Source organism: Guyanagaster necrorhizus, assembly GCF_019112545.1.
Source record: "Guyanagaster necrorhizus MCA 3950 unplaced genomic scaffold BT62scaffold_41, whole genome shotgun sequence".
Classification (NCBI taxonomy): domain Eukaryota; kingdom Fungi; phylum Basidiomycota; class Agaricomycetes; order Agaricales; family Physalacriaceae; genus Guyanagaster; species Guyanagaster necrorhizus.
The window spans coordinates 130,702-147,173 of record NW_025064920.1 but is presented as its reverse complement, the minus strand read 5'-3'; the positions used below and the strand labels follow the sequence as shown (position 1 = coordinate 147,173).

Genomic DNA, 16,472 nt, shown 5'->3' with positions numbered 1-16,472 from the left:
GAAAAAAAAAAGGAATCAAAATTATTTCAATAAGTACTTTGTTTAACCCGATAGCCATGTGGGTGTATGTACTTGCTAGGAAGGTTTCCGTCAAGCCTGCATGAGCACTGACACTTACACCCACAGGATATTCTTCGGATCTTATATCACTTAGGTTCTGTAGAACAGTCGGTGGTTTTATGGCTGAAGCATCGAGATATCGCACTCCGAGATCGCCGAAATTTAAGCTTTGTCGATGTCCGCTTGTTTACGACTAAGTTTAGACCGCTCCCACTCAAGCTGCACGCAAACGGCAGCAAGTCCTCCGAATCACAGGCCAGTAGATAAGTAGCCTCGACTATAAAGATGGATGGCTGCACGTTTCGTCAATCAGTCGTGGCACTTGCGCGCCCTAGTTCATATCCTGAGAGTTCAGAACTTTTTTTTTTCTTTTTGAACTATTGGGTACTATCCGTATCTTTCAAATCATCCCGAGCCTGATGATCTCCCATCCATGTTGTGAGCCTCGATGCTGTGTACATGTTTCACCCCGCAATCAACAATGCTCAGTGACGGCGACACGGTGACTACCCAGCCACAACTATTCATTCACTACAGAGCGTACTGATAATCCTTCACAAAGCGACTGTTCTATACTCCTAAAAACTGTAACATAAGAAATAATCGCCCGTAACATCCGAGTTTCAATTATCTCTGATCCGAAAATCGCCACACTCTACCATCCACTTCCAGGAAAGCGTGGTGGGCCTTGTCCGTGCGGAGGGTAACCACCATACGGCTCTGCTCCAGGGAACGAAGGAACGCCACCTGGAGGAGGACCTAGAGGCGGCTCAAAGCCGCCTGGAGGATGTTGACCATATCCCCCATATCCCCCACCACTTCCAGGGAAGGCAGGAGGAGCCTCAGGGAAGACAGGTGCCTCCGAAGCCGCTCCAGGGAAGGCGGGTGCTTCCGAAAGCGCTCCAGGGAACGAAGGCGCAGACGAATACGACGGGTTGTATCCCGATTGATGATGGTGTTGGTGATGATGATGATGATGTGTCGGCGGAGGCCCTGAAGGAGGGGCATAGGCTGCAGGAGAAGCGCCGGGTAACGACGGTGCATCAGGGAATGAAGGCTCAGACGCAGCTCCAGGGAAAGATGGAGCAGGTGAATGCGTTCCTCCACTATGGTAAGACGACGGCGAATTCGCTCCGCTTCCATAATAAGACGACGCCTGACCCGTTGATGGAACAGGTGATGGATTATGGCTGTGTCCGTGATGCGCTCCAGGGTATCCAGATGAAGGTGGTGGTGCAGAAGGAGGCGACGAAAAGTTATCTCCTTCTCGCTTGCTACCACTTCCACCGCCAAAGAGATGCTGAGCTTGCGCCACCCCCGGGATCTGGTTAGCGTATCCAAGCAAAGCGTGTTGTGCCTGCTGGCCTTCATTCCACGCAAAACTATCTTGTGCCGCAGAAGGTTTGCTACTATCCGCTGAACGCTTGTTATTCCCTTGCCGAACGGACTCCTTCGACAATCGGCCAATGATTTCGTGTTGCTTGGGTCCGAGACCCTGCACCCACTTTTGCAGGCATTGCATCATTTCGTTCTGTACTTTCGAGTTACTAGTCATGAAATCGGGATGGAACCTGAAACATGATTGAGCGACAAGACTCATGCCAAGGGAGGATACCATACAGTGCTGAAAGGATATCTTCGGTTGCTTGATGTACGTTTACAGAAGTGTCGTCCCAGGCCTTCGTTACCAGTGTAACAGTATTCACCTTGATAAACTTTACCATTGCATCGCTGCATGGTCATGTACGAAACTCACCAGTACGACCTTGGCAATCTCTCCGGCAGGCTCATTGAGTATTAAGTTCTGAAACGCGATGGATAAAGATATATCATCACATCATGATCAACTCACGAAGTGGTCTTTACTCAAAAGAGAATGTGTTGGATCCGACTGCCAGAATTGGTCAATCAGAATCAGACGGGAAAGAAACAAAACAGAATAGAACGAACCGCGCGGGGATCATTGAACACTTCATATTGATCATGACTGTTGATAACCTCACTTGAAGCTTCCGCTAAACCTGCCGTCGCGGTTTGGAGCAGAGGCTTGACGAACGGCTGTATCATTGATAATAAAGCGGGGATTCGGAGATCTCCAAGCAACGCACCTCTATTGTTGAAAAGACGAAGACTTTGAAACGACGTATGTCAGCAACTCTCTTCTGCCAAAATATTGACCAGACGATACCAGAAACCCCATCCATAATTTTTTCAATCAAGGCAGAAAGCCCGGGTATATTTTCTGAATTTCGATCAGTTACAACATTTAGTCACCAGTACCCAGACGTACCAATAGTCTTCTCAATCTTCTTCGCCATCGAGTCTCTAAAGATCAATACTTGCCATAGCACGGAATGCAATTCCTGAGGCGACATGTCCTCTGGCCTCTTCCCGCCTTGAGCGGCTCCTGCTCGAATTCGTTCGATATTGTCCATGTCCCGCGACAAGTCGCCACCAATGCCACCAGGCAAGGAGGTGAACATGCTTCGGAGAACGCCGGCAGGGCCATAGGAGTCTCCGGAACGACTGGAGGTGGACCTTGCGTCGTCGAGCTTCTTGTTCAGGTCCGACACAGATGCTTCACTAAGCTTGTCGCCAGCCTCTACAAAAATAACGGTCAATGCCAAGCAGTTGGCAACTTTAAGATCGATAAAGTACCTCCTAGTAAGGAGTATATGAAGTCGTTGCCGCCGAACGTCCCCGTCACGATAGGCGCCACCCATTGACCATTGGGTGCCTGAATCCTTACCTGATCGCCAACGTGCTGGAAGACATCTTTGTGTCCCATCGAAACAAGAGCAATTTCGCAGAAGTTAGAGTGAGCGGAGAAATCTTCAAGTGTATGTAAGGCTTGTCCAAGAAGGCGATATGCTTCGTATTCGTCTTGCTTCCTGCCCTGCGCCCGTTGCTGGCGACCGAGTTGAATGCACTTTTCGAGTGTACGACGAACGAGAGCCTTGCTCGTGTCCCAGCCACCGGATTCTATCCGAGCCGAGATTATTAGGTGCCCTCAGTCATTCTGAAACTCAACGTACCATTAGCAATGTAGTTCTTCATTCCAGTTTGATGGTCAATCTCGATTTCTCTAGGCTACGCGGGCGATGTGTGCTTTGAGGAAGAGTATTTGAATCAGACTCACATCGACGGGTCCACGCAGTTTGGGATGGTATTTCCTTGCATCCTCCCCTTCTCCGTAACCTTTGGGGTTGTCGATATGTTCAGTGGGCAGATAAACTCCTAAGCGTTCGGGGGTGACTTCAAATTCGTTCGTGGCATATCCGTGAGCCTGCAATACAATTTGATTGTCAAATAATATGACCTAAACGGACACGTACCATGAAACCTAGCACCATGCATAGATTTACAATCGTCTGGCACACGCCGTTGAGGAGTTGAAGTGGAAAAGAAGTGAGCACATACCTGAAGGGGCAGCTTCTTTAGGCCAGCAATATCGACAGCCTGTTACATCTCCGGTCAAAATGAGGTTTCGTGATGCACACCTATCAACAGACCTGACTGTAATCGCGAAGCCAATTGCTGTTAATCTGCTTCAGCCAACGCGAGAGCACAAGAGCAAAAAAGCGAGCATACCCAAAGTAGACGCGTTTTATGTCAAGACCGCCAAATTTTGAACCCTTCCCAATAATGCTAGCCAGTGCGAATCCTCCGGCTCCTTTCTTCACCAGCTCTGCCAGTGCATCTTCCTATACTGCCCTTTAGTGATGTCTTGTCTTTGATGTAAGCGATCTCCACTCACGATATCTCCATGGCGGAATGCCTTGCCCTCCATGTAAGCGAACCTAAATGATAGATCTTGTTGATCAGGAGGTCACACAGCACTCAACAGTACTTACGACGGTATGTTCCCTGCTCCAAAGGCATAGACACCATTGCCAGGCAGACATACTGCAAATGTGAACACTAGAAGGAAGAGAAACGTCATATTTCCCGACATGATGGTGGTGGTGGTACGGAAGGAAACAGATTGTGGCGTGGATGGATCTTGAATGAATGCACTGCAAAGCTGTGGTAATGCCAAGCCCGCTTGGCGGTGGTGGTGGTGGCTGTAGATTTTGAGGGTGTAGTAGCGCGTCGTCGATGTTCTTACAGCGATGAGGGTCTGTAAATTCAAAAACAAAGTGGGAAGCGGTCAAGGGTCCTTTTATCAACAACATCAGGGCGTCGGGGTTGATGTGAGTTGGTGATGACATCAAGAAGGTTACGTAATTATCATAGATAATTATTTTTCTCCCGGATATATATAGATGGGATGAATTTGTGGCCTTTATTCGCGCAAGACGACATATATACTGGCATTTCTAATCGCCCACGCTCGCTAGAAAATACTGAGATAGGATGCTGACTCGGCCAAGTTCTGTACTTGTGCTACAGGACAGGTAAACCTTGGGCGCGATTTGCTTTGATGGAGATACGCCGCTTTCACTCCGACTTAACGGCCAAACATAATGCCCTCTGAAGGCTACCACCCTCATGATGCCCATCATCGCCCGACTCACCATATTACCTCCCAGGTTCACCGTGACTACAACACCACCGGGGCTGCCCTCACTGAGGGCCCCAGCTCCCAATCCCAATCTCAATCCCAAAGCCTGCTCTCCCAGGATATCGCCAATGCAGTGGCGATCCTCAGGACAATCGAGAAGATTGTCTGGGAGATTGTTGAGGTTTTGTTTTGCATCGTCATCGCCCTCTGTTTGTTGGCTCTCGGATTCCTAGGGGCCTTTTTTGGTATTCGGAACGTCATCGGCCATTGGATATTGCTTCATCTTCGCGCCTCCTCAAAATCCTATTCCAAAGTCACCCTGCTGTCGACTTTCTGGTTTGGATTTTGGGGCTCAGCTATTACATTCATCCCTTTCTGGCTAGTATACGTCCCGCTGCGCAATTTCCTTTGGGATACAGAAAACCCGATTTTGGCGTCCTTCTTGGCATTCCTCAACCTTGTCCTGGTCACTGCCATGGTCGCATTGGAATGCAAAATTGGAGTGTTTCTCGCCAGGCGCTACGGTGTAGTGACGCTCAAACTTGGAGATGCTATCCGTGTTGCGTACACTGGAGTAGTAGCCCCGATCCTTGGGGTGTGCATTATGCTAGTGCTCCTTCTCGGAGTCAGTCTTTAATCTGCTGGTACGTCGACTTATTTTCTCTACTTTATTATTTCATATTAAAGATAGACACAGAGTATCGGTGGTAGTGGTGATCGAGCTGCAGATCCTTGGATGCATTGGTGATGTACATTGTTTGTATGCTCCACGGTTCTTGCATAATTACCCTTACCAACATAGTATACGGCAAATCCCTGGCTTCGTGATGTGTAATGCATAATACTGACGGCCCTGCCAAAGTCTCGTCAGCGACCAAATATACATTTGTTCCAATGCCAACTTATAAGACTATCGTGCTCAAGATAAGCGCTACTGCTACAATATGAATTCGATCCACCCAAGTGACGGTACAGGCACGCTGAGTAGTTATTTTCGTTCGAGGCAGCATCGATATCGACATTCACCGTAAGTCTACCAAGTCGGTGGCGATGCTACAACAGTCAATGGATCGTGTACTACACTTCCTGCCTACCTACCTTCCACTACCTTCCATGACGCTTTCCCTGTCTCCGGCAGCTGGTCATTGCGATGAGCATCATGCCCAACGGTTTCAAGGCCCTATATCTGCGTCCTAACCAAAGTGTTTTCATCCTGCTTTGCTATGCTCTCTCGCTAAGTTACCATGGGGACGAACGACCCTACTTTGGGTACCATACCGCTTCGCGCCGAGGAAATACTCCAAAAGTGCCACAATCTACACATTTTACTGGAGTCACAGCCGGGCTTTGACAGCAGAATGGAATCTGACAGATATGTACAAACGACGAGGCCGACGCTGTTGAAAAACGCGTTTCTGGTGTTGAAGTTGTACGAGATGAGTATAAAGGACAGGTCAAGGAGGTCGGAGACATTCATCCAGAAGTGTTGGACGCGAGCTTGTCGTCACTTCAGGACGTTGGCGGGGCATGGGTATCGCCAGGGTGCGTATCAACCAATTTTGTCCATTTCATCGCTGATCCTGGAGTAGAACTGTCGACTTTCACCCTCCGGATTTCAACGGGTGCTCAGATAGAAACCCATTACACGGTATCGGACTGTGCTGGTATCTATTAGATGCCTACATCAGTCGACTTGCACCTGTATAGATAACAGACAACATTCTGCCGGCTGACGCGTCTGAAGAGGCCATGCATTCACCAATGCTGGTCCTTTGTACTTCTAGGAGCGCTCAAGAGAGTACGCTTCAAAAATGCGGCTTCGGAGAAACATACACTAGCACTGCCGTCGGCGGGTGGATCTATTTGGGTTCGATAGCGTGATCATACCGTGATCATACATAAAACACGGAGATACCACTCTCTACTCTGCTCACTTCATCGAGCACCATATATTTCCCAGTGTACGAACATTAACGACTAATCATAATGCCCTCTGAAGACCACCACTCTCATGATCCCTATGATATCCCTATCACCTCCCAGGTCCACCGCGACTACGGCACCACTGAAGCCTCCCTCACCGAGCGGCCCCCGCTCCAATCCCGTCTGACCATAACCCACACCCAGCTCGCAAAGCACTCTCAGAACGCCAGTAATATAGTGGCCTTCTACACGGGACTCAGAATAATCGGGCAGATTGTCGGGGCCTTGATCTACATGGCCATCGCCCTCCTTTTCCTGGCTGTCTCGCTCGGATTCTCGAGTATCTTCAGTGGTATTTGGAACGTCACCGGCCACTGGATTTTGCTTTACCTGAGCCCCACTCCGAGCCCCTACTCCGAAGCCACCCTGCTTTCGACTTTCTGGTTTGGATTTTGGGGCTCCGCCACTACAACCATACCTTTCTGGCTAGTTTACATCCCGCTCCGTGCCTGCTGCGACTTCGCTTGTAGAGGGAGCTTGACTTTGCCGTTCCTCAATCTTGTTGTGGTCGCTGCCAAGATCGCGTTGGAATGCATAGTTGGAGTGCCTCTCGTTGGGCACTATGGTGTAGTGACGCTCAAACTTGGAGATGCCATCCGCGTTGCGTATCTTGGAGTAGCAGCCCTGTTTCTGGGAGTAGTGGGTATTATGCTAATGCTCCTTCTCGCAACAATTCCCTTTATCACTTTTTAGCCTTTGGTACGTCGACTCGTTCTCTCTACGCTATAATATTAACGATAGACACAGAGTATCGGTGACCAGGTAGTGATGATCGAGCTGCAGATCCTTGGATGTGTAGTGCATCATGCGTCAATGTACACGGTATTTGTATGCTCCACGGTTCTTGTATAATCCCCCCCGCCAACTGTATAGTGTACGATAAAACTCTGGCTTCGCAATGTATAATCCATAACACTGTCCCTGCCAAAGTCTCAGCAGCGAGCAAATATAAAGTTGTTCCAACGATAACTTGATGCCTCTAATCAACATGGTACAGATATGCACAATATTTACTTTTATTCGAGGGAACATCGGTATGTAAAGATGTCGGTGGCAGTGCTGTAGCAGTCGGCCATCACCTTCTATGACGCTTTCCCTGTCTCCGGCAGCTGGTCAATGCGATGGCTCTCACGCTGGACGGTCGCAGGGCCTACACCTGTATCCTAACCAAAGGACCCGTTCTCATCCTTCTTTGCTGTGCACTTTCGCTCTCATGGATGTTCAAATGGACGAACGACCCTGCCTTGGTAACCATACCACTTCACGCTGAGGAAATACTCCAAAAGTGCCAGAATCTACACGTTTTACCGGGACCACCACTGAGCAGAACAGAATCCGATAGGTATGTACAGACGACGAGGCCGACGCTGTTGAAAAATGCGATGATTTGGACCGGACGCGTTTCTGGCTCTGAAGTTGTGAGAGGCGACCTGTTGATGGATAAAGGACTGATCATGGAGGTCGGAGACATTGATCCAGAAGTGCTGGACGCGTTCGGCCGCGAGCTCGTCGTTCAGGACGTTGGCGGGGCATGGGTTTCGCCAGGGTGCGTACTATCAACCTATATAATTCCACCCTTTTCTTCGCTAATTCTGGAGTAGAATCGTCGACCTTCACTCTCACCTGGGAATATGCTACTCTCCGGATCTCAACGGATGCTCAGACGGGAACTCATTTCACGGCATCGCACAACCATGGCTTCGTAGTCTCGACGCCCTCAATATTCACGACGATGCCTATCGTCTTTCCATTGCGGGAGGAATTACAACAGCGCTTATCCTTCCTGGTTCCGCTAATGCCATCGGTTCGTCTACAGGTATCTTAGCCTGGCACCATCTAACATCCATAAACCAGGTGGACAGGGATTTGTGATCAAATTACGCCCTACAGAAGAAAAAACTCCCTCTTCGATGTTATTGGAACCGCCTTTTTCGTTGAATGGCTCGTATGTAAACCCTTCACTACCCCCGAGGTGGAGACAAATGAAGTGCGCGCTCCGATTTCATGACTTGCTCGTAACCTAAATATCCCATCCACGTCACAGACAGGCGTGCGGTACGTGTATTGTTTTTGTCAACTACTTACGTGTATCTGACTATTCCGAACAGGTGAGAATCCAAGTTTGTATTTCTCTCATCGTGCTAGTGTTGTTCGGTATCAATGCTGTTATAGGCCGTGTCTATGAAGGATCGCGAATGGACACAATCTGGGCATTTCGTCAAGCATACGATATGGCCCGAACCATCCGGGATAAACAAGACGCGTATTGTATTAAAGCTCTTGCTAGCCAATGGTCAGGCCTAGGTGATTTTCCCGACAGTCTTCAGTGGGAAGCGCTTGTGGATGTGCTCCGAGGACGCGTCAAGGTAATCAAGCATTTTGTCTCATCCAGTTTCTTTGTTCTAATCCCCTTCAAATCCAGATACACAACCACTGCTACGAGGCTGTAGATCTGGACGGTATAGTAAGGGTAAGCATACCACGTCCACTGTAGAATAATGCTTTACTAGCGATCTACACAGCTCTCAAATGAGTTCAAATTCCCAATTGCGGCTTTTCATCACGCGCATGAAACCTACCTTGTCCCGGACCTCCTCAAAAGAGCATATGGTCCGTTCCTTCATACCACCGTATTGTTTCTTGTCTGATTCGCCATCCGCAGGAGACCCTCCGGCATCAGCTGTCTTCGCGACCTTCGCGCACTTCAAGCGAGAAGGTTATCGCGGTTCGGAATTCGCTGCTCGCATTTTGTCTGAGCATGGTTTAGACGTGGTCATGAAGGTCGTTTAGTCTCTGTTTCTATCAATTCCGATTAACTAATGGGCATCAAACTGTAGAGTGACCATCCGGCAATGAATTCGCGGTACCTGCTCCATGAAGCACAGCTGGCACATTATTATGGATTGCCGGATAATATTGCGCTTGCCTCTGTTACGTCTACTCCCGCCAAAATCATGGGTGAGGACCACAGGATTGGATACATAAAACCAGGTACGAGATTTTGGCTGCAAGTGCTATCCTGGTGCTCACCCGCATGTCCGTCCGTTATGTAGGATACGACGCAGGTAGTCTCTTCTGCCTTTTGCCTTCCTGCCGTGTCACTGAACGTCTCTTCCTCAGATGTCGTCATCTGGGATAGCCATCCTCTCGCTTTAGGTGCCACCCCTAAGCAAGTGTACATCGACGGAATAGTCCAGTTCAACAAGCCCTACTCGAGACCAAAGCCGCTGTCTCATCAACATATTCCAAAAACACCGGATTTTGACCAAGATGCCGTAGATGCTGTGAGGTACGACGGCTTGCCTCCCCTCCAGGCAAAGATATCGACTTCGGATGTCGTAATCTTCACAAACGTGACGAGCGTATTCATGAAAGGCAGCCGACGTATAGAACAGGTATTTTCTGCTGCTGATGACAGGCTGGCAGGCATCGTTGTTGTCAAAGATGGAAAGGTCGTGTGCCGGGGAATAGAGCCATGCCTTGAGGTTCATTCTGACTCAAATGTTAGACGCGTGAATCTAATGGGTGGGTCGATAGCGTGAGTGTTTGTCCCGTATGCGTTGCATTGAATTCTTATCGTTTCGGTCCGTCTAGTCCTGGCCTCATCACTGTCGGCTCGCCCTTGGGACTAACCGATATCGATCTCGAGGACAGCACTAAAGACGGGCTGGTAATTGATCCCTTGTTGTCCGAAATCCCGAACTTAGTGGGAGGGGGAGAAACGGTCATACGAGCAGTGGATGGTTTGCAGTTCGCGTCTCCGGATATGCTGTATGTCGTCTTTCGACGCGTGAGGATTGGACTGACGAAAAGTTCATATTTCAGACTGGCTTATCGCGGAGGGGTTACTACTGCTGTAACCGCGCCAGAATCTTCCGGATTCTTGTCTGGCTTAAGTGGGGCGTTCACTACCGGTGCTGCACATAAGTTGGAGGATGGTGCTGTGATACAAGACGTCGCGGCGCTGCATGTTATAGTGTCCATGTCTTCAGATATCAGTGTTAGCACTCAACTGGGTGCTCTCAGACGACTGCTGTCTGGCGAGATACATGGGGATCTAGGTGCGCAGTTTAAGAAGGTCGTGGAGGTATGTTTTCACCGATCCTCAAATAGATTTTACACAGCTAATGATGGAGACACTAGGGTGAACTACCGCTTGTCGTGACAGTCTACAGCGCAGATATCATGGCGTCTTTGATGCAACTCAAACAAGAAGCCGAAAAGAGATCCGGGAAAGCTATCCGTCTGACATTCCTTGGAGCGTCCGAAGCCCATCTTCTCGCTACCGAGATAGGCAACGCTGGCGTCGGCGTAATCCTTGGCCGTGTACGGCCTTTCCCTACCGACTGGCAATCAAGGAGAATGTCTGTTTTTCCTTTTTCTTCCATGGAATAAGATTTATTGAAACCCCGCCAAGTCTCCCCGGCCCGCCACTTTCTGAGGACAGCGCCCTCGATGTACTCCTATCGCACAATGTCACAGTGGGCATCGGCCTTGATATCCTCGGTTTGGGTCCACAGAAAAGTTCCGCTCGGAATACTAGATTTGATGCAGCCTGGGTTAGTAGTGTTTCAAATTTCTCAGTAGTGCGGCCATCTTTGTGGCTAACTCGCTTGCCACAAGGCTGCACTTGAAGCTCGCACGGAGATATCTCAGTCCGGTGCTCTTGCGTTGGCGTCGGTGAATTTGGAGACCCTGCTTGGTGTGGATGATGATGAAGACTATGATATGGTGGTGACGGCGTTTGGGACTTTGCTTGAGTTTGAGAGTAAGGTTGTTGGGGTTATCTCGTCTAGACGTGCAGTGGTTGATCTATTCTGAGAATGATGTCTAGTCTTCGGGTTTAAAAACTATTTGATACGGCTTCGCCTGTTTTTGGTCGAAGGCGAATTCCCGTATTTTGGACGCTGGCAAGCCAAGTCGGTTATACGTCCCGGCTCCGACGAAGCGCCAAAACTTCATCGTTTCTTTCACCCCATCATCATCCTAATCACGGAGAAATGCCTTGGAATCCTTCCGAACTCACGACGAAACGGCTGTTTCCTTCACCTTCAAGTGGCTTTCATGTGTCTGTAGCGCCCTCGATTCTTCGACTCGTAACCGTTTTAAGGATGTCCAGTGGACAAAAGGTAGATTAATGAAAGCTGATATACTTTTGTACGTTTACATCCCCAATTGCTATGATTAGACTACATACCACCCTTGAACTGTCTCATTACACTCTGGTTGCTGCTACATGTCGGAAGACCACGCATCATTGTGTTTGTCCCTCCAAGCCCTTCCATGAGGACTGAAAATCGATTCCTTCGTACGTAAAAAGGATATCTGTCTGGCGAGATAAATTAGAAGCAATGCGGAGATTCGGAAAGTGTATTACTCCCACCTGAATTATGCAAGTCAAAGACATTGTGGACGTGAGCAGAACTGCTACAGTACGATGGACATTATGTGGCTTGGACCAAAGTCCGACCAATAGGGACGAAGCAGTGAAGAATACATATGAGAACGAACAAACCTCGATGGGTGAAAGTCGCGGAGAAGTATGAAACATCCAATAGATGTACATGCAAATGGAGGGAAAGAACCAAATATGGGAGCAGATATACGACCTAGAGAACGCGAAAGAAATCCTGAGATGATGGACAAGCCACAAGATCTAAAATGAAAGAAGGGTCAGGCGTTAATTACAAGCAAATTGAGTGTTCGAATGCTCTGTAAATTACACACAGTAAGTACTTCAACGGGGACAATGAGTACTATTCGTCGACTGAGTTGTGTCCAGGATAATTCGATAGATCCGATGTAAGCGCCATATGTGGCATAACCAACTCACCGAGACATTCGATATATAAAGCTTATGCACAAAACCTATCACACACACACAAGAAACTGCATTTATTTCTTCAAATGTTTGATAATGAACTCAACTTCCTCATCAATGACGCTGTAAAGATGGTCGACACCGTACTTCGGCACCCATCCTAGACGTCTTCCATTATCCCCGGTCAGAGCACACCTATAATTCTACCGTCAGCTCAAGGCTAAAGGACGAAGCGAAAGACTTTTCACCTGCCAGCAACCGAGATATCCACAATCGCCTTGGGCCCGCCCAAGACCTGCGCCATCTTATCGTAGTCTTGCGCAGAAGGCTGGATCACTGCAACATCGTCCACGAGACCCCTTCTGCTCATACTAGAAGCAATGCCTTCATACAGCTTCTTCCAAGAGAACTCGCCATTGACCGCGAAGTAGTAACCGCCCTTCTTGCCGTGCGGTACATCCTTCCCCTCAAGAATACCATTGACAAGAGACATATACAGTGTCGTGATATCCTTGAGGTGGCACATTGGCCATTCCTGCCAGAACAAATACAGGGTTAGTGATCAAGGTCTCGACTTGAAGGATGCATGAACGTACGTCAGTATCACCAGCGACCTGATATATGCGCTTCAAGGCAAGGCCTATTTCCACAATTCTTACGAATTGAATGGAGATCTTGTTACCAAACCCTTCGCCTAGACCGTGAACCATTGGTGGTACGTAGACATATGTTCGGACACCTAGCTCGTCGCCGAGCTCCAGAACAGAAGTCACAGTGTCGACAGGCTGCAGCCAATACAATTTAAATACACAATCATACAATACGAAAGGATATCTCACCTTCTGCATGAAAGGAATCGGTGCTTTTGTGGCCTTCTGAATAGAGTAGACATCTTTCGTATCGTTCAAACGCTGGTTGATACCGGTGTGGCTAGAAAATATTTTGGCCCCTGACGTCTTCCTTGTTCATCAGCACAGAGATCAATATATGTGCCAACGCAACAGACTGACATGGATGAAATGAACATCTTTCCCCGTCCTTCGCTTGACAACAGCGAGACCTCGGATGAACGCTTCCGGTGGAACAAAGCTAAATGCATCCGCGAGATGCAGAATAACGGTCACTAAATGAAGCTCAACGTATATCCAATCGCACAGCCAATTAATTACGCGACACTCACGTTCAAACTCTTCAACCACCTTTTGGATGACGGCTTGATCCATAAGATCAAACTCAACTGGCCGTACGCCCAAATTTCTCACTGTGGACGCCTGCGACTCCGTGCGCACCAGTGCGTATATTTCCAGGTTAGGTATTGTGACAAGGTCATTGAGAAGTGTCCCGCCACTACAATAGGAGAGAAAAGTACAAGTCCAAAACGCGAGTTGAAGATTTACTTACAGGTAGCCAGAGGCGCCAGTGATGAGAAGCCGAGTCATATTGGAAAACTGCAGTCGTATCCTTTGCTAACAAACATAAGTCGGACTGTCGGAGCTTTGTAATTTAGCACTTACCAAGTACGCTTTGTCATAATTATCGATACACGGTCCGTGCTTCCGTCAAGAAAAGAACCAAGACCTGCCGAGAAATTAGAGATGGATTTCCCAGATTTCTCTCCTGGACTGCTAATTATCCTGTGTCTTTGCCATTAGTGATGTTCTTTCCGGTACGACGGCCGATGAAGACGGCTTTGGCAGCTTCCCTATCTTGCATATATTGCCAACGCAGGACGGCACTTGCGTTGCGAAAATAGTATGCAGTCTTCGCCAAGTAGCCTGTATCTAGATGCTCCGTTTGTCAAGGCCTGGTGTCCCCGATTACAGACATTGCTATCGATACACTCCCACGCCGTTCCTCGCAAAGACGTGAGAGGTGAATTGATGGAAAAATAGAGGCTTGCGTAAAGACCCAAAACGTCTCTTACTTGTCAGGGCGTTGTAGCACGGCTCTTGGTGAATCAAGGTGGTCCTATTAAAAACTATATTAAATGGAGGTACCTTACGACTGTTCAGCATCAGCATCAGTCAAACCGCCTACGCGACGCAACGCGGTCTCAGCTGCGTTGACGCCTTCTGGCATACCTATCACCTTCGAATGATCCAACCCTCGTCGATAGAATTCCCGAGCCATCGATTTGTCACCGTTCATCTGTAGCAAAAAGATAAGATTCACATCTTGCGATAGCAAAGGTGTCTTACTTCACGTAACATGCCAATATTAAACAGGGCTGCAGCATATGCATACTCGCATATGGGAATGGGCTCATATTGCCGGCGTGTCCGTTGCAGGATAGCCAAAGCCTGCTTGGCCCACGACTCAGCCTGATGCAGCTTTTCGGGAGTGGGTTTTCCTCGGATGATTAACTCTGACAGGTTACCCATCATTTGTGCACCTACACAAGCAATATGAGCTTACTCTAAAACATACGGAGCAGAAATGCCTCACCTCTACACTGGTCGTCTGGCGACGATGTTTGTGGCGGCGGCGGAATCAAGATGGATATAGCTTGAAGATACAGTGGCATGGCAAATCTAAACACGGTCAACACAAGCATGCCAACAGAGAAAACAAGACCCACTCGACTTTTCCTATCCGAGCGTAGAAGGCTGCTAGCATCTCGAGCGGCGCGCCAACATCCGTCTTGTCGACCCATGGTGGCAGCTCAAGCTCTGCCAGTGTCACCTGGTTATCGCTCGTAATATCCTCCTGTGGATTAATTAATCCAGCATTAGCTTCCTTCACGAGCCTCAACACCTCTTCGACGCCCCACGACAGCCACTTCTCCTCTTCATCTGCCGGCTTCTGGAGCTCCTCCGCGACTTCGCCCAGCTTCCCTGCGATAGCTACCGCGCGAAGCCTTTCCGGCCCTGAGAGGGTCTTGATCGCCTCCTGCATGCGAGTCAAGCAGTCCGTGTAGACTTCGTATGCTTTTTGTTTCTCGTTCAAGCTCTCGAGGGTCTCTGAGAGTGCTACAGCGATTCCTGATATCTTGAGCCACGGCTGGTCTTTCAGCTTTTCCAAGGGGAGTTGCTTGGCTGTTTCCCAAGCTCTGTGAGATAGCTATCGTAGGTCACCACTGAACAAACAGACGCGTAGGGAGAAGAAGACATACCTATAGAAATACCGTGCGCTTGTGTCCAGATCGCCTTTGTGCTTGGCTTTGACGGCGTCTCGCAGGTCTTGCCGAAGTTCTTCTGGCCACATCGTGAGGGTCGCGTAGAGGTCATATCTGATTTCACCGTCAACAATAGAATAATTGTACGACAGCAAAGGCTACGTACAGTCCGTAGGCAGTAAGCCCCACCCCGACGAAGAGAAGCCCAGTGAAGAACGGAGACAATCGACTTGAACTTCCAGCTGCGGCGCTGTACGTTCTACATATCGTCGGCCGTGCTCTAGGAAGAAGTACAGGCATAAACAGTCTTGTAGAGCGGAAGAGAGGCTGGGAGGCCTCCTGCAGGCGTCGTAGAGAGGACATCGTCGGCGACGATGACGACGCGACTTTCAATGTAGTTTTTTTGCCGACGCGAATTCCCGAGGATTGTCAAAGCTTTTGCCAAGCTCAAGCAAATATCCCAGATAAGATAGCGTCCTTCCTGTTTAGGCCCTGGCCATCAAGAACCTGCTCTTGACCGTTTCTGCTCGACGGTTCCTTTCAGTACTTATTAATATTACGGCTTGTATAATTATTCGGTTATCATATCTAATTGTATATATTACGGCCTCAATTTCCCTCTTCGCCTACGTCGGTCTGCAACTTCAGCCAGTCTCTGTATCTTGAATACTCCAGAGACTCGGATTCCCGAGGAACCTCTAGTTGACAGTCAGACATTCACTTAGCACCCTCAAGAAACCCTGACCTTAATGCACTAACTCGCTTGTAATACTTCCGCCGGAAGCAACAGCAATTCCGGATATCGTCTTCGCTTTCTCATGCATATAAATACTTAATCATCAGCCAATACCCTTCTGAATTCAATGCTGGATCTGCTATGACGACCTGCTTATGCGGCGTTGACTTCGAGCAGCCTAACCTTATTCACTCATATTCTCGCTGGCAATTAGAATCCCTCTTCTGTCTGATTCCGACGCGTTGCCAGCGCG

At 48.7% G+C, this 16,472-nt stretch overlaps 6 protein-coding genes across 6 annotated transcripts; 3 read left to right on the top strand and 3 right to left on the bottom strand.

Annotated features, from left to right (window-relative positions):
* Positions 1-444: 444 nt before the first annotated feature.
* On the bottom strand, positions 445-4,233 carry BT62DRAFT_956246 (heterokaryon incompatibility protein HET-C). The gene is made up of 16 exons (XM_043188366.1): positions 3,915-4,233; positions 3,818-3,860; positions 3,652-3,764; positions 3,573-3,597; positions 3,481-3,519; positions 3,396-3,431; positions 3,200-3,346; positions 3,096-3,150; positions 2,719-3,042; positions 2,351-2,662; positions 2,169-2,302; positions 2,011-2,118; positions 1,913-1,951; positions 1,817-1,864; positions 1,681-1,766; positions 445-1,631 (listed from the first exon to the last, which is right to left on the bottom strand). Exons 1-16 carry the CDS (start codon positions 4,013-4,015, stop codon positions 716-718), a joined length of 2,526 nt encoding a protein of 841 aa, XP_043034641.1. The 5' UTR covers positions 4,016-4,233; the 3' UTR covers positions 445-715.
* Positions 4,234-4,342: 109 nt separating this feature from the next.
* On the top strand, positions 4,343-5,466 carry BT62DRAFT_997345 (uncharacterized protein). The gene is made up of 3 exons (XM_043190645.1): positions 4,343-5,208; positions 5,262-5,313; positions 5,367-5,466. The coding sequence occupies exon 1, from the start codon at positions 4,527-4,529 to the stop codon at positions 5,199-5,201; it is 675 nt and encodes a 224-aa protein (XP_043034640.1). The 5' UTR covers positions 4,343-4,526; the 3' UTR covers positions 5,202-5,208; positions 5,262-5,313; positions 5,367-5,466.
* An 886-nt stretch (positions 5,467-6,352) lies between these two features.
* BT62DRAFT_551768 (uncharacterized protein) lies at positions 6,353-7,544 on the top strand. The gene is made up of 2 exons (XM_043181354.1): positions 6,353-7,246; positions 7,295-7,544. The coding sequence occupies exon 1, from the start codon at positions 6,551-6,553 to the stop codon at positions 7,238-7,240; it is 690 nt and encodes a 229-aa protein (XP_043034639.1). The 5' UTR covers positions 6,353-6,550; the 3' UTR covers positions 7,241-7,246; positions 7,295-7,544.
* Positions 7,545-7,621: 77 nt separating this feature from the next.
* On the top strand, positions 7,622-11,800 carry BT62DRAFT_937375 (carbohydrate esterase family 9 protein). Its single transcript, XM_043187312.1, has 17 exons — positions 7,622-8,093; positions 8,149-8,351; positions 8,402-8,534; positions 8,592-8,602; positions 8,656-8,667; positions 8,720-8,913; positions 8,970-9,017; positions 9,070-9,157; positions 9,210-9,328; positions 9,385-9,538; positions 9,601-9,612; positions 9,668-10,085; positions 10,142-10,318; positions 10,373-10,634; positions 10,691-10,911; positions 10,965-11,106; positions 11,171-11,800. Exons 1-17 carry the CDS (start codon positions 7,669-7,671, stop codon positions 11,366-11,368), a joined length of 2,817 nt encoding a protein of 938 aa, XP_043034638.1. The 5' UTR covers positions 7,622-7,668; the 3' UTR covers positions 11,369-11,800.
* A 544-nt stretch (positions 11,801-12,344) lies between these two features.
* On the bottom strand, positions 12,345-13,854 carry BT62DRAFT_956239 (NAD-P-binding protein). The gene is made up of 7 exons (XM_043188365.1): positions 13,770-13,854; positions 13,549-13,715; positions 13,379-13,491; positions 13,208-13,324; positions 12,965-13,153; positions 12,617-12,903; positions 12,345-12,563 (listed from the first exon to the last, which is right to left on the bottom strand). The coding sequence occupies exons 1-7, from the start codon at positions 13,805-13,807 to the stop codon at positions 12,443-12,445; spliced, it is 1,032 nt and encodes a 343-aa protein (XP_043034637.1). The 5' UTR covers positions 13,808-13,854; the 3' UTR covers positions 12,345-12,442.
* Positions 13,855-14,319: 465 nt separating this feature from the next.
* Positions 14,320-15,900, bottom strand: BT62DRAFT_975100 (uncharacterized protein). The gene is made up of 6 exons (XM_043189179.1): positions 15,650-15,900; positions 15,481-15,597; positions 14,947-15,417; positions 14,814-14,899; positions 14,567-14,760; positions 14,320-14,516 (listed from the first exon to the last, which is right to left on the bottom strand). Exons 1-6 carry the CDS (start codon positions 15,844-15,846, stop codon positions 14,367-14,369), a joined length of 1,215 nt encoding a protein of 404 aa, XP_043034636.1. The 5' UTR covers positions 15,847-15,900; the 3' UTR covers positions 14,320-14,366.
* Positions 15,901-16,472: the final 572 nt, after the last annotated feature.